Below are 26,417 nucleotides of genomic sequence, written 5' to 3' on the forward strand. Positions count from 1 at the left end.
ATAGAATGGGAGGGGGAGGGGTTAGGGGGATGTTGGCCTGGAAACCGGGGAAGGGAATAACATTTGAAATGTAAATAAGAAATACTCAAGTTAATAAGGATGGAAAAAATAATAATCCATGTTTCTTCAAGAAGTGATGCTAATCCTAACACAAGGGTGTTAGGTCATGAAACTTGGACTACATGATCAGGTTTTCTTGGCCTCTGATTCATTGTCTTTAGACTGAAGAGGTGAGAGCAGATTTTTCCAGTAGAAAAATATCATGCAAAAAGCATCATTTGTCTCTCTCTCTCTCTGTGTGTGTGTGTGTGTGTGTGTGTGTGTGTCCCCAAATTCTCTTCCATCATAGCTCATCCCATCCCAGTAAGGAAAACAGATGGGCAAATAAGAACAAATGATTACATATTTTGAACTACAAAGGAAACTGATATATAAATATATGGCAGTGAATGAACTTTTGAGGGGTGTGTGTGTGTGTGTGTGTGTGTGTGTGTGTGTGTGTGTGTGTGTGACTGTGGTGCTCAGAGGTTGAACTATCTTCCTTAATCATTCTTCATATTACTTTTCTTGAGATAGTGTTCTTTCCCTGAATCTGGACCTCATTCATTAGCTAAGAATACTGCCCAGTGAGCTTTCAGATCTGCCTGGTTCCAGGAACCCCATTGGAGCAAGAGAGACATCAAGCTGACCACAAAACTTTCAACCCAAAACGTATCCCGTCTACAAGAAATGCAGGCACAGGGGATGAAGAAGAGATTGAGGAACTGGCCAAACAATAACCGGCCAAATCTGGGGCCTATCCAGTGGGCAGGCACCAATCGCTAAAACTATTAATGATACTCTGTTCTTCTTGCAGACAGGAGCGTGTTGTCCTGAGAGGCTCCGCCTAGCAGCTGACTCACAGATACAGACACCCACAGCCAAGCGGATAGAGCCTGGGTACTCTTATGGAAGAACAGGAGGAAGGCGGGAATAGGAACTCCACAGGAAGACCAATAGAGTCAAGTAACCTGAACCCTTGGGGCTCTCAGAGTCTGAACCACCAACCAAAGAACATGCATGGGCTGGACGTAGGCTTCCCTGCTCATATGCAACATATGTGCAGCTTAGCCTTCTTGTGGGTTCTGAACAACTGGTACGGGGGGCTATCCCGAAAGTACTTCCCTGTATATAGGGTATGTTCTACCAGCTCAGCTGCCTTGTCTTGCCTCAGTGGGAAATGAAGTACCTAGTCTTGCAGAGGCTTGAGTGCCTGGAGGGGTTGTGTGTGGTGGCAGGGATACCCAAGTGACCCCTACCTGTTGGGAAGAGAAGGGGAGGCCGGAAGGGCTAAGGATTGTGAGAGGTGAGAGGAAAGGAGGCAGTGAATGGGATGTAAAGTGAATACATGAAAAAACAATGAAATTAAATTTTAAAAGATCTGCCTGGCTCCATGTGTTTTCCTCAACACGGGAGCCATGATGTGCGTGGTCATGCCCAGCTTTTTACATGGCTGCAGTGGATCCAAACTCAGGTTCTCTGGCTTGCATAGCAAACACTTTATACATCGAATCACCTGCTATGTCAGAGGTTTTAATATGTAATATAAAGGATAGTGGTATTAAGCAACATCTTAAATCAATTAATAGCTAAATCTCTTTTTATTCAAATAGTCTGACTCAGTGTAAAAATATGTTGAAGTTGCACTGTAAAGTGAGCGGGTGCTTCTGAAAACTGATACCCAGTTCTTTATTTGGTGAAAGGGTAGGAAATTTTTCTCTTTTTCAGAAAAATACTACTATATAAAAGAGAATAAAATATGATAATGAATATAGTATTCATAGTACAATTACAATTTGGGGTATATATAACCTTTAAAACATGTAAATTACAGGTACTAGTTATTTCTATTGGAGACATAGTGAGATGGAATTAGCGCAGTGTGTAAAAAAATCAATTGTATTTGAAGTGTTTTTCCAGTTATTACTTATTTAATATATAAAGCAGTAGGTATCATTGTTACATTCTAATATATGTGTATCAGTATATTTTGTACTTAAGTCTCCTCATCCACCATCTTCCTCCTCTTCCTCCCTGACAGTCATTCTGTCTCCCATTTTCATGTTACAAACATCCCACTATCTCTTCTTGTTCTTTTATCATTCCCTTTAGACCTCCTCCGCCACTCCCAAGGTCCTAGTCTTAGATTTATGTCCTATTCACACAGACATAGCTATACCTAAATTCAAATTTGGTTCAGCATGAGGGAAAAACATATGATGTGTGTCTTTGTAAGTTTAGTTTATTTCACGTAACATAACAGTTCCTTCCATATTCTTCAAAATGTCAATTTTTTTTCCTATGGTCATGGCTGAAAAACTCCATTGTTTTCCATACCATAGCTTCTCATTTTATTTATTTTTTTCATTTTGATCTGCAGATTCATCGTATGCTCCATTTTCATTATTTAGTTAGTGCATATTAGGCCTACTCCATTTCTTCTCTATTGAATATAATGCAGCAATACACATATATAGACTTGATTTGATCCATGGTTCTACTAACTAAAAGCTCTAAGCAAGTCAATGACCACCTTCTCCAGAAGATGGTCCTTTACCCATTTCTTCTCTGCTGTCCTCACTGGTTGTGATATAATCCATGAATTATAATAAATGCTCATAAACATCTTAATTATTATAAACATTGCTTTTATTCTCCTCTATCCTACACACAAAAGAAAGCAAGAAAGAGTATGAATTCTGAGAATGAATCTCTCTTTTTCTGTCTCATTCTTTTATTTTCCTCCTCAGGTAAATGATAAAAAATAACACATACCAAAAATTTTTCTACAGGCCACATAATTCTAATATAGTTAGGTTCTCTACACTGGCCGAAAGAACCTAGATAAAAAATGTATAAATCACATAGAGAGGGACTTAACAGAGGGCAATTTTAAAGCCAAGCCCTACAAGTTAAAAAAGGCAAAAGAACTCAGACAAACATGCCACCTCCCACAAGCTGACAGCATGACATATGCAGGCAAGTGCCATTATTCACAGAGGACCCCCCGAGAGGTAAGCATTTGAAGTCAATTTGCCCATAAACCAACACTGCCATGCTGGCCATCCCGCCTTACCTAACTGAAATTGATTGGAGACATTCCCACACGTCTGCATTACCTCCGGGCTGTTCCATCCTAAAGGATATAATGCGCAGCCTGAGCTTATCAGCAGCCCTGGAAAAAAAAGCACAGGCACAGGGAGAAAAATAGAGCAGTTTTCCTGTTGTCCCAACATCTGCCCTGGGGTGCTTCACATTCTGCCTTCCAACTAAGGCCTGACACCTACCTTTTTATTTTAAAATGTTTCAAATCTATCATACTGTCAATTCAACAGGATCACTGTGTCATACACTAGGTCATAGATTGAGACAGATGGATACATACATACATACATACATACATACATACATACATACATAGGTAGATACATAGGTAAATACATAGATACATAGGTAGATACATAGATATATAAATACAATTTTACTCTTATAGCCAGTTTTTGTTTTTCACACAGGGTGTCACTATGAGACCTATTTTGGCAAACTGTGAAGCTACTGAACAGACCTACAAACTGCATATATGTTGAGGAGGCTTCATGTGGTAAATAGGGCACCATAGTCTCTCTTTTTCAAAATATTCTTTCAACCTAAATCCAAGCCCTTTTCCCTCCTTTGTCATCTATGTCCCTGTAATGACTAATTTTGATGGTCGACTTGGTGATATTGAGAGTCAAACTAAATGGTCCATCTCTGGGCATGTCTATGTGGCCATTTCCAGGGAAGTAACTGAGATAGGAAGAGACCCGGATGTAGAGCACAGCATTCTGTGCATCAGTGTGCTAGAGCAAGTAAAGAGGAGAAAGTAAGAACAGCGGCATTCATCGCTTTTGCTTCCTGACTGAACGCAGTGTGGCTTTTCACACCCCACCCACCACTTGGAGGGGAGTTCTCAGTGTAACAGCTTCTCATTGTGAGTGGAAGTGAGCATCCTTAAGCTGTTGTAGGCTATTCACAGAAAAAAGAAGGAACTAATACAGCCCCATTTGCTTATCTCCCATTGGCATAAGCATTTTGGTCATTAGAGGGAAATTCTATGCAATTTTAATTATAATCTTACTGTAAAAACCATAGTTACAAGTCTGGGTTTACCCACAACCATTCTGTTCTAGGAGCACCTGACTCACATTTTATAACACAGGACACTGCCAGGACTTGAGCTGCAGTGATTTGGAACACATATTGCCACATGACACTAAATGCAACCAGATTTACTTGCTAGCCAGTTCTGGGTGCCATAGTATCCAGACCTCAAGAAAAGCAGGACTAGATTTTTACTTCTGAAACTTTTTTTGAAACTAAGAAACATACAATGCATGCTGGTGCAGGATGCTAATCTCGGTATTTGGGAACCTAACCAGGAGGATTATGTTGGGTTACATGGCATGTTCAAGAGACTAGCCTGACAACTTAGGGAGATCCTGTACTTAAAATAAGAAGAAAAGACAAGTAGGCAAGAGAAAACAAAACAGAGAAATGCTAACATAATTAGCAGATAGCACAGACATGGGGAAAAAAAACCGAAGAGCAGAGCAGGTGGGAGAATCAAGTTTCTATAAAGCTAAAGCCACAATTTATGATCCCAATCTGGATTGGCAAAGCAATTGGTAGAGCAAGCAGCTAGAGGAGAACGATGGCAGGAATATGAGATTATGAGACAAATCCCTTATTGTCAATAAAGTTTAAGAAAATAGAAGCCACTTCTTCTAGGTAGATGTCTGGTCCCGATTTCATATATCCTGATTTCAAGACCACCTGTAAAGTATGTGCTGGCAGGAAGCATGGACACCAAAACATGGAAGCAGATGTGTGAGCAGTGGTGACTAAATGTCAAATTTACAAGTTCCTGAGTCCTGGATGGAGCTGGACAGTGACGGAAAGGCCACCTCAAGGACATCCGGCTTCATTTCACTTTCACTTCTCATTCTTCATCATAGACATCCTAGGGAAGTCCAAAAGGCCTAATTTGCCTGACAAGGTACTTTAATTGAGCAACTGAGTTTGTCTGGCATATGGCAATCAACTTTTCCCTGTACCCAGTGATGCTTTAAGAGAAATGAAAGATCTTAACGTATAGCAAAAAAAAAATGTTTTAAAAATGGATAAAAGAACTTTTCTTGATGCTAGTGAGAAGAACTTTGGAAACTAAAGAAAGGTCTCATTAATGCTTAACCCCTCCCCCCCGCTCCAATGGAACACTTAAAATTAGAAAACATTCTTATCTGTCTTATACTTTTCCAGGAAATGAAACTAGTCACTCCGAGACCTTTCTAGACTTTGGAATTCATCCAGTGGCAATAGAACAATACCCTTCCTTTTCACCCTCGACAAACTGAAATGCGGTGATATGAAATAATTCAGAGTACACACCGTGGGTAGAGGCAAAAGTGCAAAGGAAAACTGAGTCCTTTCTTGTTACAACAGGAATAATTACTAAAGACTGAGACGCTGGGCGTGGTGGCTCTTGCTAACCCTAGCGCTTTGGAGTCTGAGACAGGAAGATCAGAATGACTATGTAGCTTGGGCTACAAGGACAGGACAACTTTAGCTATAGAATATGGTCCTATTTTAAAGAAAACAGATGGGAGGGGGAGGGAGACAGAGACAGAGAGACAGGGACAGAAACAGAGACAGAGACAGACAGACAGAGAGAAAAAGACAGAGAAACAGAGACTAGGAAGGAAGGAAAGAAAGAAGCAAGCAATACAGGAAGGAAGGCAGGAATACAGGCAGACAAAGAAAGCCACACTGACTTTTCCCATAATCTCTAAAAGTAGGCATCCTTCTTAAAGGAACTTCCTCAGCCACGTTGACAGACAATTATGAATATCTGGTATAATCATAATATCTTTTCTAAGACATTGTGTTTATTTTTGAATTCATTTGGTATTTTTTATTTTGAGAACATCATATATAAGTACAATTCTCATACCACTTTCCTCCTCCCTACCTCCCCTCCAAGCCCTCCTGTTATAAAATCCTGCATAGTAGAAGACCTTTAGATAGTATGACTTCATTCACAGGATTATTTAGCTAATCATTGGCAGAAAGTTTTAATTTAAATAAAAACATCAGCCTCACAGGCGCCTATTTTTCTAGAATTCATTTTCAACAGTGACTGCCTTTAGGGAAGGAAAGCTCTATCAAGCTTAGGAAATGTGAATGTGTAAGATCTGAACAGAGAGAATAACATGGCTTAGGAGAACATGTTCTGGAATCTGCCAAGAACTCAGTTGAAGTCCACCTGACTTTCAACAAGCTACTCTATATCTCTTTCTGCCTCAGTTACCTCCATTTTAAAATAGGAAGAATAACAAGAGCATATCCAATGAAGACATTTCATTGGCCAATGAGATGAATAAATATCAAGTGGCAGATTTTTTTTTTTGAGCTGGGGACCAACCAGGGGCCTTGTGCTTGTTAGGCAAGTGCCTACCACTGAGCTAATCCCCAACCCAAGTGGCAGATATTTAAAGTACTCAACCAAGATTTGTTATTAATAAACAACTGCCTTTCCCTGTAGCTCCTCTGCCAATTTCTGACCATAGTCCTCCTCTAATTGCTTCCTCACTTGGTCTTCATAATGGCTGAAAAGCTAAAATGCTGACCATTACTCCACAAGAAACTGCCCAATTGAAGGCATTATCTTGCAGTGGTGTAGAGGTACCTAGTGATGAAGCAGGTGTCTCTGTGAAGCATGGGTCCTTTCCCAAAACACACACATGTTCTACTCAAATTACTGTCTCCATACCCATCCCTTGTACTGCCTATTAGATGCTAAGTATAATAGAATGTATACACACTTCATGCATCTATTTGACTCGTGACTGATTCTTTTTCTCAATATAGTTTATTATAGCTAGAAAAATTTGTCCTGGGAAGATACATTCAAAAGGAAAAATGAAATCACAGGACAATTCTTCCTTAATTAGATTTGCCTCCAACAGTTGTCCTTGTTTATTTGGGATGGTAACTAGCAAGAGGAAAGCCACTTGCCAGTGCTGGAACCTGCAACTTTATAAGAGAGTGACAACTGATTAAAAGTGTACACTTGATATTTTTGTCTTGTTTCATTTTGGTTAATTTTGATTTGTGTTTTTGCCTTTGTAGGATTCTTTGAGAGAGAGAAAGAATATGAAGTTGAGTGGGTAGGGAGTAGGGAAGGACCTAGGAGAAGTGGAGTGCGGAGAAGTACATGATCAAAACATATAGTGCATCAATTTTAACATACTAATTTAAAAGAAAAATGAAAGATAAGCTAAAATAAAAACGTGCATTTGGCTATACACATGAAGGATTCTAAATCATCATATTACAGAGATACATGCACACCCCTGATTGGTTGCAGCAGTATTCACAATAGCCAAGCTATGGAAACAGTCTAGATGCTTCTCTCAACAGATGAACAAACAAAGAAAACATAGCACATACACACACAATGAAGTAGATGCCATTAGGAGACACCCAATAAACCAGACCCAGAAAGACAAATAGCACATTTTCTTCCTTTATATGAGATACCAAATAGGACAAAATGTAAATGGACAGCTACACAAGGAAGGAAGGGGTCTAAAGGTAGAATAAAGGAGCGATGCGATTCTCATTATATTTTATATATAATAACTTTACAGTTATTAGCAGAAAGACATGCAGAGTGTTGGGTTTTATCACAAGGTGTTTAGCTGTAGCCCAAGAATATACATTCTTAAAACTTCCTGTGATATAGATGTACCTGCTTTTGGTAGCAACACTAAAGAAAAAGACAAAACAAAACAAACAAATAAATACCCCAAAACAATTATAGTTGTAAAAGCAGGTGACCTGGGTAACAGGGAAAAATTAGTTTCAAATCCTAGGCCTGCCACATAGGAGCTGCAGTTTTGGCTTGCACTACTACAGTGTGATCTTGCTAACTCCTACATTTACTGACTTTCTAACCATAAGAGTTCTGCCTATACTGGGTATGCTGGTGAACATGTTTAATCCCAGCACTCAGTAGGAAGAGGCAGGTTGACTTCTGTGAGTTCAAGGTTACCATGTTCTACAGAGCAAGTTTCAGCCCAGTACATAATACATACTAAGAAACTATCTAGAAAAAGAGACAAGGACAAGGAGGAAGACAAGGAAGAGGAGGAGAAGGGAGAAGCAAAAGGGGTTGGAGAAAGAGAAGGAAAAAAGGAGAAAAAGAAGAAGAATGAGAAGAAATAGTAATGGTAGTAGTAGTAGTAGTAGTCTGTTCCAACATAGTCTCATTTGCCACAGAGAAAGCCTGTTGGAAGGTAGGACTATCATTCCTCTCTCCTACTAGACAAAGAAAATGTCCAGTGGCCCACCATCTCACCATCTAATGTCCCTTCGTCTGTTCCCCTTCTAATGTAGCTGCTAATACACAATGGTCCAAATGTATTACTGTAATTTGAATTCCTTTCAGTGACCACACAGAGACCTGTGTCGATCAGTTTCAGACATTGCAGCAACAGCAACATCAGAACAAGCCCTCTCAGGTGGCAAATCTCAAATAACATGAAACCCTCCCTTCAACTAATTTAACTTCTGTCCAGATTCTCTAGGCATCGGAATAACTGTTTCCTGTGGCCCAACAGCTATAAAACCCTCCTTCCAAAACATATCCTCAATAGGTCAGTGCCTGATGCTTATTTCTGAAAAGTATTAGCCTTCTCACTGGCTATGGCAAAACTGCTTCATCCCTCTTCCCCATTTGTAAGTGAATAGCCAACTTGTTACAAGTTCCAGCACTATCAAGTCCCTTGCCTTTCCAATTAAGATAGTTACGGGCCTTGAGTGTACTACTCTAAACAAAACCAAAGGTGGTGCTCAATGTTATTGCCTTGTTCAGCTTATTTCTCTTACATCAACCTCAAGATAAACATAACTCTAGGAAACATGACTCTAAGAAATATGTATGCATATGTATGTATATATAAAAATATATATGTGTGTGCATTCAACTTGCTATAACAGAATATATATATATGATATATATGATATATATGATATATATATATATGATATATATTTTTTTTCCTTCTAGTTCTTCTCCCCCATTCATTTGTCCTGAAATTCTCTTTCAAAGCTATAGGGTAGTTTATATTTACTAGAGATGGTGAAAATTCAATGAAATCTTCACTTAGAGACACTGAATTGGATCTGGCTTTTGAGCAATGAGCAAATATTTTTTCAGGCAGAAGTAGTTACAGAAAGAAAACAATTCCTATGAACAAAAATGAGATAACTTCCTTAAACACTTTTAGATTGTACTATAATCATATTTAAACTGTTTACAATGGCGGCCTGAGAATGAGATTGGAATACGCAGAATGGTTCAGCATCCTCTGTACTATTGTAGTTCTGGGTTGTGCATGTTTGAAACATGTGGTAGGTGTATGTTTAAAACTAAACCATCCTAGGGAAAGTGTGAAAAAATAGATCACTAGGGCTCTGGGTAATAGCGGAAGCAATCAGGAATCTAATGTGTCGATGTAAACACAATAGGTATTTCATATGCATATGGTGTGTGACCTGCTCTGCAAATCAGTTGAATAGAATTTCTTTTTAAAAGGGAAACAAGGAAAAATTTAAAACATCTGTTGACTCTTGAGATGGTGCAGCAGGTAAAGGCAACTGAAGCTAAACATGGCAACCTGGGTTCCTCACATGGAGGGAGGGAGAGCACTAAGTGAACCAATTTCTTCTGTTGTCCTTTGTCATCTACCCAGGTGTGTCTGTGTGTGTGTGTGTGTGTGTGTGTGTGTGTGTGTCAGAGAGAGAGAGAGAGAGAGAGAGAGAGAGAGAGAGAGAGAGAGAGAGAGAGAGAGAGAGAAAGAGAACAAAAATGATAGAGGTAAAAAGTAATTTTAAGGACCTAAACTTCAGTTTACTACTTGACTACTGACTGGTAGGCAAACCTCCTCAAGTATTATTTTACAATTAGAAGGGCAACTTTTAAAATACGTTCTCAGCATAGGAAGAATAAATGGCATGAAATCTGGTGAAATATCAGAAGACATTTATAACTTTAAAAAAGGTTAGTGGTTTTCTTTTAATTGGCGTGGAACAAATTTGTAGAGCTAAAGTTAGAAAAGATTCTGATACCCTATTGTATACTAGTGTGACAATAACTTAACAGTAAATGTAATAAGTACATTATGTTTCAAAATAAGCAAGGTATGAAACATTTTCATCCAAAGTAAATGATAAAATGTTTGAGATGATGGAAGTGTTCATTGCCCTGGTTTGGTCACTGAACGCTGTACACATGTATTGAAAGATAATGGTTTTGAGAGATGGTATCATTCCTGAGATTGATTTCTCCCTTATCTGCCTTCAGTGCCAACACTGATTCAGCTCAGAGCACGTAATATTGTGAGCTGACACACATATATGCGCCGGTGACTGTCTCGATGTGTTCAATTCTATCCCTTTAACAAAAAGTATATGTCCAGGGCAATGGATTGCTTTTGGGTTTTGGAAAGGGTCCACATCAGAGCCACTGGGAATATTTATTTTTACCATGCAGCTTTCCACCTGTTGCTGTATATATCAAAATGGAAAAATAAACTGGAGAGTGGGAGAGTTCATGTTCTTCTCAGCATTCCAGGTGATTCCAATACATTCTCTGTTCTAGAAAGATTCTTGGCTTTCCTCGAGTAACCTGATCCAACATCTTACACTTTTTTTCCTGCCAAGAAGTCCCTTACATTTACTTCTCACCTTTTCCCTCTTTGTTTAGTTCTCACTGAAGAGAAAAGATAATTCACAAACATCTTGCATTTATATACACAGGGGAGTGGGAATAATGATCGTTTTCTTGGGGACTGAGGGCCAGCTGCCTGAAAACCTCAGCATCCCCAGTGTTGAAATAATCTCCTGGCCAGATGTTTCCTTCCCTGGTTGTAACAGGGCACAGAGGCCCCAGTGGAAGACTCTCTGGACCCCAGCCTGGCCAGCTGGATCAGTTGCAGGTGGAACAAATGGGACCCAAGGGCCCCATCAGGTCACCTTGCTGAGTATGAGTCAGGCCAGCAGCTCTGTATTTCTTCCTGTCTCTCCCACTTCCCACCACTCATCTCTGTGGGCAGCTGCCAAACCAGGGAACAAGAGTCAGGCAGGGGAGGGAGGAGGGATTTCTTAATGGATCTTCCATCTCTTCAGTGGTTTGGGGTCTGGCAGAGATAATCCAGGCCTGAAACAAATTGGCTCCTCCCCTGATATATTTCGGTTAATGCACTAGCTGCCGAGAAGCAGTGAGGCTTAGGGAACAAAATCAATTTCCCCTGGCTGCAGGAGAAGCAGAAATTGAACTCCGCAGCTCTTAATCTTCTTATCTATCTATCTGGCTATCTATCTGGCTATCTATCTGGCTATCTATCTGGCTATCTATCTATCTATCTATCTGGCTATCTATCTGGCTATCTATCTGGCTATCTATCTATCTATCTATCTATCTATCTATCTATCTATCTGGCTATCTATCTATCTATCTATCTATCTATCTATCTATCTGGCTATCTATCTATCTATCTATCTATCTATCTGGCTATCTATCTATCTATCTATCTATCTATCTATCTATCTATCTATCTAGTCTGTCTACTATCCACGGAGCATCAAATACTGCTTTTGGTTACTTTCCTGACACTGCTGAAGCCCTTTCCTCTCAAGATCTGACTCAAATGCTCTGAAGAGACAGAAGTGGTCAAATGCCAAGTGAATCTTAAAAAATCTGGTAAACCAAAGCACGGCTCACCATTCTTTCTCATGGGACACAACGTTAACAGTCACTGCTTTCTGACTGATTACAGACAGGGAAACTGCAGAGGTCTAGCAGTCTGTTCCAATATCATTCCTCTGTCTGGGGATAATCCTGACCACATATGCTTACTCTTTCTCTCCTTAAACTAGCATCCAAAGTATTCTGTTTGATTACATTGTCTTCAAACATAATTCATGTGGATCTTTGTATACTCTTCTCCTCTGCCTACCCGCAGCCTTGTACTATTCCACCTCTGAGAGTCTTTCCAACTCCAGATCATGTGTGTTCACTTGCCTCCCTCCCACCTCAGCACCTCTTTCCCACTCCCTTTCTTCTTGTCATCTTTTTCATTTCATGAACTACATTCCCACATCCATGTGTGATGTGATGTGTGTATGTGTGTGTGTGTGTGTGTGTATATATGTATATATATATATACATACATACATACATACATACATGTAGTCTGCAACTGAGAGAACTTGCAGCATCTGTATCTCTGAATTTGGGCTATCTCACTTAATGTAAATTCAAAATCTATTTATTTTTCTGAAATTTTCATTATTTCTTTTTTAGGTACAGTCAAGTAAAATTTTGTTTTGTGTACATACCCATATTTCCATTACCGAATCATCTGTTGATAGCGATACAAACTGATTTTCTTTTCAGTCCAGGGGTAAACAAGGATATACATGTGTCCCTGAAGTAGAACTGTAGTCCTGTAGGTGTATGCTCAATACCAGTACAGCTAGGTCATATGGTATTTCTTATTATTATATTTTTGAAAAAATTCTAAGCTTATTTCCATAGTAGGTTCAGCAGTCTATCCTCCTGCTAGGAATGCATAAGATTTCTTCTTTTCCCACATCATCATCAACATGTGTGTCATATTTTTTGATGATAGCCATTGTCACTGGGAGAGATGGACTCCCAAATCAATTTTAATTTGCATTAACTGATGAGTACGGATGTTGACCACTTTAAAATATTCATTGGCCATTTGTGTTTCTTCTTTTGAGAACTGCCTAGTCCTTTCTTATTGATTGACAGATATCTGTGTGTATGAATGTATGTTTCTTTTTTCAGGTCTTTGTAGAGTCTAGATATTACCTCCTTGTCTGAAGTAGAGCTGACAAAGAATTTTCTCTCATGCTATTAGCTTTCTGATTGTTCTCTTCCCTGTTGAGAAGCTTTTCACATTTCGTCTAACCTCATTTGCCCTTTCTAAGACTACTGAAGATGCCATTTTTTATTCTTGATTTTAAAGATACTCACCTAGATGTAAACATTGAAACTATATGCCTATGAACAAGGGTCTTAGGGAATATAGGTTGGCCGAGTCATTTGATGCCCAAATGGGATTCACTTCTGACTTCCTCTCAAACAATATCTGTCGCCTAGCTAAAATTTTATTCCAGACAGCTAGAAAAGGTCAAAATCCCCATTGTCACTTTTACATCTTGCTTTAAAATGTTCCTTCAAATTTCTAGATTTTTTTAGATGAGACAGAAAAGATGCATTCATTACACAGAAAACCTAAAATATTATAAAAGTTTCAGAGGGGCTTAGAGGAAATGTTGCTAGCACTGTAGTTTGTAGAGGCTGTTGCTACTACTGTCCTACTTTCTGCCACTTGTATCTTCCTAACGTTCATCTGGATGCTCTTAGAGATTCAAGTGAAGCAAAGTTGTCACATAGAAGTGATGGGTGCTTGGGACATAATAAGCATAAATAGTCTAGAAATGGCAGGGCATGGTGATGCATGCCTTTAAGCCCAGGCCTCAAGAGACAGAGGCAGACAGATCTCCATGAGTTGGAGAGTAGCCTGCATTACAGAGCCAGATCCAGGGACTGTCAGGACTACACAGAGAAACCCTGTTGTGAAACTAACCCAAGTCTCATATGTTCACATTATTCAAACAGATAGGAAACATCTTGTCTCTTAGCAGGCAAGTTTCACTTTCTGAAGAATTATATTCAAGGACATGGTGAGTTAACTTCAGCCCGCCCACAAACATAAAAAGTAAGCCAAATGCTTATTTGTGATACTCATGGAACTTTCTTTGAGAAATTAATAACTTGTTTCTACCAGTGTAGACACCTACCAAAATTTTTTTCTAGAACATCTTTATCTGAAAAAAGTAGAAAAATTAAGATGCATGTGCAAATAAAATGATAACGCACATGTGAAAGATGTGCAGTGAATCCAAATAAGAAGGAACTAGAAAACCAGGGACTTCTCAGTGGCACTTTTCCTGAATTTTAATGACTAAAATTTCTCCGGATGTAACAAATGCCCTTTATGGGAAAGAGGATATAGGACTGCATTTAGCTGTTCTTGGAGTAAGATTGCCGTGATGGACAGAGGCAATTACTTTCAATCTCACTCCAAGAATAGCTAAATGCAGTCAGTCACTGGAGAGAGGAGTGAAAATGCAGAGATGAATCGCATTTCCAGGGAATATGTTCAGGTGAAGTGAAGCATAGAAAAATTCATTATCATTTGTACAGACAGGCATAGATCCACGTCATAAAACAAGTGGAATCCAAGTCTCCTGGCCTTTCTCACCACAATACTGTAATGTTAATAAAAATAATCTACTCAGATGAGGATTCCAAAACTTATATCAACAAACTTCAGCAGTGAGTTTTACCAGCAGTTTTTCTAATGTCCCATGGATGTTAGCACAAAGATTTATATGCATTTTCCTATCGAAACTTACTTTTTATTCTTGGTTGAAATTAACCTAATCTCCTTGCCTTCCTGTAATCTGTCCAGCTTTGCCTTTTGCTCTTTCTTAGACTACCCTCCCTCTACCTGCAAACTAGGAAAAAAACTGCCCTGAAGAAGACAAAAGACAAAATAGGGTATATCAGAGCCACTAAAAAGCTGGGCATACTTACTTAATGGTCACCGTATGAGGAGAGCCTTCGAAATAGACCAAAAAGTAGTCATGTGTTGCCCGTTTAGAAAATAATTAGCATCTTACTATTAGCGGTGTATTTCTTTAGTGGTGATGATTGGTATTTTATCATCTGTGTATATGTTTATCTGATCACTGTCCTCTGAGATAACTACTAATGAGTAAAGTTCATAGACCTCACCTTTCTGTGGGAGTAGTAATATACTACAGTATTATTGTTATTGGAAGGCAAAATGGATAATAGTCTTTTTAAATAATTTTGTTACATTCAAAACTGTTATATTACATAGACTGTAGTGAAATATGTTTTCTTTTTGGTATTACTTTATTGTTAACTGACATATAACTAGAAGAACTAAAGATCTTGTCATTTGAGTTTTTATATTTAAACAATGAAATGCTATTGGCTACAGTCTATACAGCACTATAGAACCAGAATGTATTCTGCCTACTCAACTGTATTTTTATGACTATTGTCTGGTCTCCTTTATCTCACCTCGCACCTCTACTGATCACTGTTCATTTCTCTTCTACATTGACATCTATTTTAGACAATATTATGAAGTGGACACCTTTTAGGTGATTAAAAGGGGACATTGATATCAATTCTATCTACTATTGTATTTTTCTGTGAATTCTCAGTGAATTTCAAGGAAATTGTCATTCATAGCCTTAGACTCAAAGATCATATCAGAGGTAAGAGTGTATTTTTCCATAATACCATGGTTCTACTTTCATCACTCCAAATTTCCACATCCTACTCCATTCCCATGACAATCTTACCTCCTACAAACTGTGCAGCTCCCATGCAACGCCCCATCATTCTAGAGATGAGTTCTTCCATGCAGCATCCTAGGACAGCAGCCAATGCCACAAGGAGCAACAGAGCACAGCCAGCACCTGTCACCACCGTGCACATCTGCCATGCCAGGCTTGGTATGGCTGCGAAGCTGGCATAGCGTCCACATTCTTCCACCATGATCAGATTGTGCCCGTCTCCCCGCACAGGGTAGTTGCATCTCCTGAATGTGCTGAATGATACTGGCTTTCCAAGCTGTGATCCAAACAGCCAGTAAGGGAGGAAGTAACTGGTAGAACTGGCCACAGCAGTAACTAGGGACAGGAAGGCCCAGAAGGTGCCTACCAGAGTAAGGCTGCTCCTCATGGTCTCAGGTTTCTGTGCAAGGATCGGGAAATGAGATGGTTCACAGCAGCAAGAAACAAGTTACGATGTAGGCTCCACTGGGCTGTTTTCATCTGGTTGACCGGTCCTGGAACTCACAGGTGTGCTGTATGGCTCTTGCTTCTTGAAGAGCTCATTCTCTGAAATGTCATTTGGGTCTCTGTGGGCTATTGCTTTCCGTCATCCTTTACTTCTGCCTAGTTCAGAGTTCTATAGTCACTGGGCTGCAATAGAAGAGTCACAGAGTTGAATTAGTGACTGCTATGGCAACCCAAGTGGAACCCAATCAGCTAGCTAGCTTACAATGTTTGACACACAGCATGGAACTGGTCATGAGAAGGGAGTCTGAAAGGAATGCTGTCCCAAGAGTCCCTGAGGACCCAGATGAATGATTTTGTGAGTCAGTTTATTTCATAAAGTAAAAAGAGTCAGACAAGTCAACAGACTCGCCCCTTACCCCATTTAAGAGGTAAGAGGGCAGTTTAAGATGTTTCATTTTGGCTTAGAGTGACCAATCATGTATGTGCTTTTCACAGAAATACCAAAGCGAAACTTGGAGGATAAAAGTTGTCTATTTGTGCATCCTACATCCATCATGAGTCACTTCCCACAAAAAAGCTGAGGAGTAACTTACCAGTCAGCAGCACTCACACCTATAACAGCACTCACACCTGTAACAGCACTCACACCTATAACAGCACTCACACCTATAACAGCACTCACACCTATAACAGCACTCACACCTATAACAGCACTCACACCTATAACAGCACTCACACCTATAACAGCACTCACACCTATAACAGCACTCACACCTATAACAGCACTTACACCTAGACAAACTACCGAAGAATCATCGACACTCCTTGCTGGATACAGCTAAGAAAGCTTCTCATCTTCCAGAAATATTTTAACATCAGTCTTTCTCTGAAGAGGGAACACACACACACACACACACACACACACACACACACACACACACACACACACACGGGCCTTTCCAGATTTCCAGATCCCTTTGGAACAAGTAATCTTAGATACTGGCTTTCCAGTGCTAGTATCCTCAGTCCAGTTCACAAATGGCTTTCCCAGATTTCCTCTGTCAAAAATCAACCACTTCCTTTCCAATCCATTAACTTGCCTTTGCTTTCTGGCTAGTTTTCTCTACTAATGCAGCTAAAGAGCATACTGCAGCTTGATGAAAGCACTGTTAACTGTCACTAGCAAGCAGATGGTGGAATGTTTCAGAAACTTCTCTCTCATTCACCACTACTGTTTAGAGTTATAAGTAGTGATATTGAAAATTGAGGACCCAAATCACGGGGAGTGTCATAGACTACCTGTATGAGACTACTATAATACCAATTTTGGAAACCAACAGGAACAAACATCAACTGTATTTGGGGGGTCTCAGGATATAGCTGTAAGTGATTTTATAAGCATGATCAAATAGTGATTGGCACAGAGTAGGAATTACAATTCATGATTGCTTAATGAACGTCTTTTTAAAAGATCATCAAACTCCAAGATTGGCAGAAGCATTCATGAATCAGTTAATCTGGTCTTCTGGCTTTACATATGGGTGAGTTTGGCTCAGCAAAGCAGGAAGTGATTCTTTTTCCAGTCACAGTTAGTAACCAGACACACGGAACCAGAAACCTGATCTGATGATTACTAGACCAGAGTGCAGGGATCGCTCAATGCTAACTTACACTTCCCCCATCATTTCTCAGATGTGAATATGAGAAGGAAGTTCTTTACCCCAGAGTAAAAAGCTAGTGAGATACATAAGACAAACCAGAGTCTAGTTATTTTTTCCCAGTATTATACTCTGTTTTCACTCCATCACAATTCCCTTCTCGATACATATGTATTTTAAGCTGTGTGTTTTCATGCAGGAAGAGAGTTGAGATCATAAATTGCAGGTGCTTACTTTGGAATGTTAAGGTTTGAAAAGAAACTACCATGATCTGGTCCCCTGAGGACGAGGTTTTGCCTGAGAGTTGGAAGAATGAAAAAAAGATGTGGTGAGGGATTGAAGGCTAGTGGGGGAAAGAATGGAACTGCTTTGAATAATTGCTGTTAGAAGTCAGGTATGCTTTACCACAATGAGGTAATGCATCTGATTGTTAGGTTGGAGTTTGTAGGAATATGAAATGCACAGTCAGTGCCCCATGATGGACTTCTTTCCTAATGAAGATACCTAGACCAGATGGGGAGAAAGGAAAAGCTAGGAAACAGCTACTGGCATCATTACCCCAACATTTTCTGGACCCATTATTTCATTTGCTGTGCACAGAAATCTTCTTAGATTTTCATGAAAAGTAATAGCCCTCCATTTACAAATAAGCAAACTGGGGTCAACAAGCCAAATGACTTTCCCAAGGATACACATTGATTCAGTAAAAGTTATCATTTCTCACTCCCATACCTACAACCTTCTCTTCCTGTGTAGTGTTACCCTCCCCCAAAATTATAGTATCATCCTGTGTTATTATATTTAAAAGCTTCCATGGTGGGGCTGGAGAGATGGCTCAGTGGTTAAGAGCACTGACTGCTCTTCCAGAGGTCCTGAGTTCAAATCCCAACAACCACATGGTGTCTCACAACCATCTGTAATGAGATCTAATGCCCTCTTCTGGTGTGTCTGAAGACAGCTACAGTGTACTCATACAAATACAATAAATAAATCTTTTAAAAAATGCTTCCATGATTTCACATCCATATTTTCAAAAGTATTTCAGAATGGGGGAATAATTACAAGGAAGTTAAAAAGGAATGCCCATTTCTCAAGACATAACGACAAAAGCATGGGCTGCTTCAAGTACTGCACTTGCAGTCAGAACTAATGTCTCCCATCAACATCATTATCTTGAGGTCAAAGTTGCACCATGACAACTAGGAGGAATGGCAGAGAATAGGAGGCAGTGAGTAGTTCCAGACTATGATTGAAGGACATGGACAGAGCCCAGCATAGTGGGACACACACAAACTCACAGTACTGAAGAAAATAAGGCAATGAAACTGGGAGTTCAAAGCCATTGTGTTTTATGCAGCATGGCACATTCTCAGATATATGATAATAGACAGGGGAAAAAAGATTCTAATACAACACTGACCTCATCTGTGAAATATCAGGCTATTAAATGAAGTATAATACTACGAATCATTACCACCTTGATTTTATTTCAAAAGTGGAATTTGAAGCCCTAATGTAAGAAATAATATCCTAAGAGCTCTAGAGGTCTAGTCGATTGATATTGTTATTCTTCCTATGGAGTTGCAAACCAAGACGAACTTAGGTGGCATCAATGGGAGGAGAGGACCTTGGTCCTGTGAAAGCTTGATGCCCCAGTGTAGGGGAATGTCAGGGTGGTGAGGTGGGAGTGGGTGAGTGGGTGGGTGGGTGAAATGTGGAGCACCCTCAGAGAAGCAGGGGAAGAGGGGATGGGACAGGCAGTTTGTGGTTTGTGGAGGGGAAACTGGGAAAGGGGATAACATTTGAAATGTAAATAAATAAAATATCCAATAAAAATGCTTGATGCAAAAATGAGAAAAGAAAATCCTTAAATGTTAATATAAATGTATTTAGCTAAAAAACAAACCTCACTGTATTTTAGAATTTAAATTAATCCTTTAAAACTGAATTTCCTTAAAAGATGTATGAGCCCTTTTGTAGCCAGGAAGGAACCCCAGTGGAGTGATATAGACAACAAACCCACCCACAAAACTTTGGACCCAAAATGTATCCTGTCTACAAGAAATGCAGGCACAGGGGATGAAGCATAGACTGAGGGAAAGACCAGCCAATAAACGGCCCAACTTGAGACCATCCCATGGGCAAGCATCAATCCCTGACACTATTAATGAAACACTGTTATGCTTGCAGACAGTTTTGCATGGCTGTCCTCTGAGAGGCTCCACCCAGAGGTTGACTCAGACAGATACAGACACCCACAGCCAAGCAATGTATGGAGCTTGGGGATTCTTATGGAAGAATAGAAGGAAGGATTGTGGGCCACAAAGGGGATAGGACGCCACAGGAAGACCAACAGAATCAACTAACCTGGATTCTTGGGTCTTCCAGAGTCTAAACCACCAACCAAAGAACATACATGGGCTGGACCTAGGCCTCCCCGCACATATGTAGCAGATGTGCAGCTTGGTCTTTATGTGGGTTCTGAACAGCTCAAATGGAGCTATCCCAGAAGCTGCTGCATAAATGTGGGGATATGTTCTACTAGCTAGGCTGCCCTTTCTGGCCTAAAGGAGAGGAAGCACCTAGACTTGCAGAGATGTGAAACACCAGGATTGATGAATCCCTGGGGGGTGCGGGGATGCTGTTCAGAGAAGGGGAGGGGGAGGTGGGAAGGATGGAGGAGTGACTGGGAGGGAGGAAGTAAGGGGGATGTAAAGTTAATAATTAAAAAATAACAATAATAAATCTTTTTTAAAAAGAGTGGCCTGAGAGGTTTTTCTGGAATGTGGGATTTTCTGTGACAAATTCAGAAAATCCAAAACTACCTGGATTGAGATGGTCACCATTATTTAGTATTAGAGTCATGGAAAGCCAACATCATCAATGGGCAGCAAGCTGAGAATCACTGCCACGGATAATGCCCTAATGGGATCTCTCCATGACTCACATGATGTGAACTTAAAACTGGCTGAGAAAATCGTTATTGGAAGGATGAGATGTGTACATTTTGTCTTATGTCTCTCTAAATCATGGCTTCTTGACTTACCAGGTCAATGACTAGGTTGCAGGAGTTTGGTTGCTCATTTGTTTTTTCAAGAGAACTAATAGAAGTGGGCTGAGCTTACCCACAGCAAGGCACAATGCACATAAGGCATATGTGAACACGTTCACAGTGACTGAGCATGGAAGCGCGGTCTAGCAACCAGTTTTACTTGCATCACTAGCAATAGACTAATCCCCTTTATGACAGCCTCCTAAAGCAATCCAAGTCCAAGTTCATTCCCAGAAGCCGTTTAAGTCACTTTATTCTCACTCCAGTAACTATGGCATACAATGCCATCCTTCATTGTATCCTAATGCCATGCCAACTTTGTTTCTCTTTCTCTGTCCCTGTAGCCTTACAGACATACAGCATTTTAAAAATCCAGGCAATACCATAGTGTTCCCATTGGCCAAGCATTGATGGGTAGAGAATTTATTTTGATATGATGTGTTCTTTTATTAGTATATTTTCCCATCCCTCAAATTGAGTTCTCTGTCTATCTCTGTCTCTTTACCTCTATCTCTCTAGGTTTCTCAGTCTCTTGGTTTCTGTCTATCTGTCTTTGTCTCTCCCCCTACCCTTTCTCCTTCTCTCTCTCCCAACCATTGCCATACATTTTTCTTGGTTCTTGCTCTCACATAGACCTACTTTGATGTGTGTGTGAGGGGGGGTTGTTAATATCAATTAAATTAGAAACACTTTCTGCTTTCGTTTTGCACAGTGGGAAAGATAAGCTAACTCTTTTGCCTATCTCCTCTCTTCTCCAGTACTGATAGAAGGATACCAATCTTTTCATTCCCATTAGAGCTCATTGTGAAGAAATAAAGTTTCATAGATGCAGGAAACAAAGTTGTAAGAACGAAGTTCTGGGAATACAGGAGCAAGGTCTTGGTGGTCAGAGTGACCAGGCTTAATGGAAACTAGCCAAAACATATCCTGTTCTCCCTACCCCTCCCCGAGGTAGATTCCAAGAACAACCACAAGATGACATCCTAACCCTGCCCAACCACCCAGTTCCTCCCCCCTTCTAAGGGACGTGCCAACTTAGCCCTTTCCCAGTGATTCTCCAAGGCCAGGTGTAGGGCTGGATGAGGAAAGTGACCAACTGAGCCAAGAACAGCCCCTTGAGCAGGCCAGCCAATACCTGACCAGATCCTTTGTCCTGTGTACCACCAATGAGAATAGGCCAGCTAACCCTGTTGCTGAAGTCTGCCCTCTGTAATGAATAAAAGTTGTGTGCTTTTTGGGTCCGGGTTGCCTCTCCCTGCATGGATGAACAACTCCATGTACATGGATTAAAAAACCTTATACCCTCTTGGTATTGCAACGGTCACTTTGTTAATCTGTGCTTTGTGGGTGGCGCTCCTGACGTAGGGCCACTTTGGGGTCTTACAACATTTGTATACATTCTGAGTTGAAGTAAGTAAAATGATTCCCAAGGGCAACAGGATTAAGACAAAAGAGTCTCTGAGCTGCAGGTGCTGTAGCAAAAATGGCTGCAAACATGTTTATATGAGGTTTATTGGTATTGGTGTAAGTAAAGAAATATGGACACATCGTTTTCCTCAGCTCCTAGGCAGTGAGTACTGCCTACCTGCCAAGCATTTACATGTACCTCTTCCTCAGTGTTGATATTTTCTTAGGAAATGAGCAAGATGTGCAGACATATGTGTCTAAGAGGTATAATTCTCTTAAATCAGAGGGGGTACCAGACATAGTCTACCCATTCTAGACCTTTCTCATTTAAATATAACCTTGGGAAACAAAACAACCATATCCAAGTCATTTCCGGACAACCTTTTCTGCAGCTTATGTTCTTTGAAGTTTCTCCTCTTCTACAATAACAGCTGTTCCAAGGTCTTCTATTCTTGATTCTCTCTCAAGGTGATGTTCATCAATGGGCTTAATTCTCTACTTATACCTTTGTGACTCTAAGAACCTCTCACTATTTTTGGCCTCAGTTTTCAAAATTGCTGAGATGTCTCCTGGGCTTCCCACCTCACCCATCCCTTCTCTTTTTTGTCTGTCATAGTAAGACTTGCAAAACCAGATGGGTTAGGTTAGTTTGTTTATTGGATCTCATCATCCCAAGGTACAGATCATTACAAGCAAATAGGAGATTCAATCCAGGAAGCAAGAGAGTAAGTGGATACAGAGAACCACCCAAGCAATCAAAAATGTAGACGTTTGTGGTGGTTGTTTGGATACAGTCATGCCTCTGAACCTTTGCAGTACACTCAATCAACTTAATCAAAAACCTAGATGGTCACCTAAGTTAACTATGCAGAGGAGGGGAGAGTTCATAAACAAAACAGAGGAAATAAACAAAAATGCTACATTAAATACTAGGCCATTCTCCTTCTCTAATGTTTGAGATTAAAAATACAGGAACTCAGGTGAATTCCCTAAAGTTCATATGAGCTTCTTCTGACCCTGAAACGCCACTTCATGTACACCTGTTTATCTATGCTTTATCAAACGGGGAAGAATCTAGCTGCACAGAATCCCAGTACCCTAGCTTCAATGGTGGTCTGCTTGTGTAGGGAATCTACCACACATCACCAGGCAATTCAAAGCTGCCCCTCAGTTGCTTTTTCAAGATAAGGGTAAAGCCTAGCAACAAGGGAATGAATAATTGGAAAGGCATGCATTTTCAACCACCTTTAGGGTCATAACTGCAACCTACTTGTGCTGTGCAATGAACCTTCCATTCCAGGTCCTCAGAATAAAACGCCACCACAACTAACTAGAAGGCAGGCTAAATGGTTTTGCACTCAGTTTGAAATAGCTAGGCTGCAGCATGGTACATCAAAAAAGTCTCTCAATTAGGAGCTCTAACTCCCCTTCATAAAAACCACTTTAGATGCTCTTTCAAAGTAGAAAATTGTGTACTCTCTCTCTCTCTTCCCCAGATTCATCGAACTTGAGTCCATGAGAATTTGCAATTTTTCTGATGGAAACTCAGGACTGAGGGGATACTCATTTAGTGGAAATGAGCAAGGTCTTGGAGTCAAATGCGCCACAGACTCCTAACATCTTCCCCTTAAAGTGGTGTGAATACGGAAGGAGATCACTTCAAACCTTTGGGTTTCTGTTTCATCAAACTGGAAACAATGGCATGAAGTGCAAATAAAACATAGCATGCATGGCATATATTACACAACAACAGAGTTGGTATCAATTATCCTCCATGCTAGCAATGAAAACAGCATTACTGGATGATAGATGAATCTTGATGTTACTGAGAAGAAAATAAACACCCACCACCACTGCCACCACCATCCTGTCTCCTTGAAACCCCTCTAGCAGTTGTTGCTCCTGGATTTCTTAATTTTCTTTCCCACCAAAAAATAAAAATAAAACCACTTCGCTAAGTGTTCTTTCTTAGCATGGATTAATAGTTAACACCTTTTGGCTTCCTTGTAAACCATCACTTGTGGCACATAGGAGGAACTTAGAGCTACTAAATGAATGCCATGTTTTAACTCAGCCCTACTGATCTCAACATCTGCACTTCAGTTTAACCTCATTCTGGTTTTCAGTCCTGTAGTTTCAATTTAGGCGAGTCTAAAACACTGCCCTACCACATCGGGAAATCAGATCCATTTTGACTTGGTTAGACGAGTCAGAACACAATCCCTCCCTCTACTCCCAGAGAAAGTCTGCCTTCCTCTCCTCAGGTTACCAACTCCCTTGGGGGAATGGAGCTTGCTCTTAACCCTTAGGTCTTCAAACCTTGTCAATATGAAATAGGAGTCCAGCACTGATCCCTCCTAGACTATGCAAACAACCAACTATGAGGAAGTAAAAATACACCAGGCTGCCCTTGGGAAGAAAAACAACTTCTTTGACATGAAAGAGCAGGAAGCCTGAGAAAGGAAGCCTGAGAAAGGAAGCAGGGAAGAAGGGCTGAGCAAGAGGAGAGCAAAGCAGGGATTTTTTCCAGCTGCTTCAGTTGCATTTGGCCAAATTGAATATTTACCTTCTAACCACGAAGGCTGATTGACTTGTTCCCTTTCGCCTGGTTCAGATTTGAGAAGAGAGAGAAAAAATAAGAACTTCTCACAGCTTGTCAGACAGGGATGGGGATTCCCAGTTGCTCTTTGCAGTGATGCCTGAAAACCTTGCTTTACCTTTGGGAGAGAGGGGAGGAGTCCAGCTTAATGGGAATTAACTCCAACTACGCTGGAGGCTTCAAACTCACCCTCTGACATGCAGGCACTTGAAGCAGAAACCAGCTCAGCGGGCACCCTCTCACCACCCACAGCCCAGCTGCGGAGGACTGGCTCTGGCGCGCTCTCTCTCTCTCTCTCTCTCTCTCTCTCTCTCTCTCTCTCTCTCTCTCTCTCTCTCTCTCTCTCTTCCTCCCCCCTCCCTCCCCTCCCTCCTTCCCTCCTTCCTCCTTCACTCCTTCCTCTGTGTGTGTGTGTTTGTCTCTCATCTCTATCTCTCCCTCCTTACTTGCTCCACCTTCCCCCTTCTCCCCTTGTCCCCCTCCTCTCTGCCTCTGTGTGTGTGTGTGTGTGTGTGTGTGTGTGTGTGTGTGTGTGTGTGTGTGTGTGTGTGTAGCCACTCTTCATCTGCATTTCTATGGCTCTTCCCCACCTGCTGAATTCCAGCTGTGGAACTCAGGTTCTCCCTAACTTTTCTCCAAACACCCAAATAATCTCTACCGCAGAGATTACGCACTTGGGGGGAAAAATGGAGAGAGCATGCTCACCCTTAAATAGAATTTTCCCTCAAATACTCTGGTAGAGAAATTTGTGATTCAAGGTTGGCACAATGTAACCTCTAAGAAAACAACTGAGGACTAGAGAGACAGGTCTGTGTATCAAATTGCTTCCTGCACATGAGGACCCATGCTTGATCCTCAGAATCTATGGTAGAAGGTGAGAACGGATTCGTGAAAGTTGTGCCCTGAACGCCATACACATGCTTTGACGTACACATGCCCATATCCACACACACATAAGCGTCACACAAACAGTACTAATATCTAAAATTAAAAGACACAAACTTATGAAGAACCATGTGTAGTGGCACACAACTGTAATCCCAGTGTGTCAGAGCCTGAGGAAGGAAGATCACCAATTCAAGGCTAACCTGAGTTACCTAAACAAAGGCAAAAAAAACCCCTAAAGATCTTACTTAAACTGTACATTGAAAGGGTAGTAATAGCTCTTGAAATAGTAGTAGTGTCAAACATCAGTGTCTAATTTATCTAAAAGCACAGGGAACTGCTTTTTTTTCTACTTATAAAAAGAACCTAGTGATCTGGAAAGGAACAAAGTTAGTCTGAGGCTCTGGCCCAGTCTACCATCAACTCTCAGGTCTGAGTATCCCTGGCACACTACACTTATTTTTGAAACCTGTCATCATCTCCATTGTACACTTCTACATATGGATCTTATTTCCCCTTCAATCTAGATGCCTCGTGAACAAGGAATTTAACTCAAAATAGGGTACAAGGAAGAAGACTTCACAGAACAGTCTTAGCGGATCCAAAATATTGGTGGTTACTGATTACCTTCAAAAGTGTGCTCTGAGCACTATCAATCTTGTGTTTCTGCATCTTACAGCAAAAATTCACAGGGCAAAACTAAATGAATTAGTAGCTTGATATATTCATTGTGTTATAATTATTTAATGAGCCTACTAAACTTTTCTCATCTGCCTAGATACATGCATAAATCCTGCCC

At 40.5% G+C, this 26,417-nt stretch overlaps 1 protein-coding gene across 2 annotated transcripts in view; it reads right to left on the minus strand.

Annotated features, from left to right (window-relative positions):
* Positions 1 to 16,196, minus strand: part of Lhfpl1 (LHFPL tetraspan subfamily member 1) — a 42,163-nt gene extending 25,967 nt beyond the window's left edge. The window contains exons 1-2 of one of the 2 annotated variants that reach the window (XM_032889951.1): positions 15,577 to 16,196; positions 3,116 to 3,214 (exon numbers count right to left, since the gene is read on the minus strand). In XM_032889951.1, the coding sequence (XP_032745842.1) occupies positions 3,116 to 3,214; positions 15,577 to 15,958 (481 nt within the window). In that variant the 5' untranslated portion in view covers positions 15,959 to 16,196. The remainder of the gene's footprint in view (positions 1 to 3,115; positions 3,215 to 15,576) is intronic. The other variant, XM_032889958.1, reaches the window with a different exon arrangement.
* Positions 16,197 to 26,417: the final 10,221 nt, after the last annotated feature.

This window comes from Rattus rattus, chromosome 1 (assembly GCF_011064425.1).
Source record: "Rattus rattus isolate New Zealand chromosome 1, Rrattus_CSIRO_v1, whole genome shotgun sequence".
Classification (NCBI taxonomy): domain Eukaryota; kingdom Metazoa; phylum Chordata; class Mammalia; order Rodentia; family Muridae; genus Rattus; species Rattus rattus.